Raw genomic sequence first — 862 nt, forward strand, 5'->3', positions numbered from 1 at the left:
ACAATATAATTACAATGAAACCTCAACATTATCCACATTCCAGCACAATAATTCAAGAACACGTATCTCACTCAAACACATACCTCTATCGCGTATCCCATCTCCATCAAAGCAGCAGCAATGCTGATCATCTGCAGCTGCATGGCATCCGGTGAAAGCCCTCCAACTATCTGTCACGCAAGATTCACGCAAAGCCACAACCTCAATTAACACTTGTACTGCCAAGAAAGAAAGAATGCAATCAAGAAACCAGAAAAAACGAAAGCGAGAAACCAACCAGTGCCAGTCGCGGTTTTATAATCCCCGCCCGCTTCAGTGGCCTTCCTAACGCCATTAAAGCAGAATTCGCCTCTTTCCGCTCCTTCTCGATCCTCTCCAGAAGTTCGGCCGGCACGAACCGTATCCCCTCCCCGAACTCCAAATCCGGGAAATCCAACAGTAAAGGTTCATGACTCCCGTCAACAATACTTCTGGCAAGAGATTTATCCGAAACGGAGCCGGGAAGGAAAGTCTGGAAGATAATGACAACGAAGAAAAACGCCGCTGCAGTGAGAATCCATTGGAGAAAGTCCACCCTCACGAGAAAAAGGAAGCGGGCAAGTCTGGATCTCGGTCGGTGGAAGAACGAACGGCATTGGCTCGCAGAGTTAAGCAGCGATGTTCGCTTTAGCGAGGCGTTCTTCTCCAGAGAACCCATCTACAGAAAGAAAATCGCGGAGGAGAAAGAAGGGGAAGATAGCACTATGGTATGGCCGTTGCTCCCTTGCCGCTGATTATTCCACTCCAATCGAAGCGACGAAAGGGTAATCCGCCATTAACTAAAGCAGAGTAAAGAGCTCCGCTCAGTGAGAGCGCACAGCGA

The 862-nt window shown here is 48.6% G+C and overlaps 1 protein-coding gene across 1 annotated transcript; it reads right to left on the minus strand.

Moving 5' to 3' along the window:
• Nucleotides 1-83: 83 nt before the first annotated feature.
• Nucleotides 84-838, minus strand: LOC110034592 (the record flags this gene model as incomplete). The annotated part of the gene is given in 2 exon segments (XM_020738841.1): nucleotides 84-170; nucleotides 278-838. Coding segments are annotated over 2 exon segments (507 nt in total), but the record flags the coding sequence as incomplete, so codon positions are not given.
• Nucleotides 839-862: the final 24 nt, after the last annotated feature.

The sequence above is a fragment of the Phalaenopsis equestris genome, unplaced genomic scaffold (assembly GCF_001263595.1).
Source record: "Phalaenopsis equestris unplaced genomic scaffold, ASM126359v1 Scaffold190925, whole genome shotgun sequence".
NCBI lineage: Eukaryota > Viridiplantae > Streptophyta > Magnoliopsida > Asparagales > Orchidaceae > Phalaenopsis > Phalaenopsis equestris.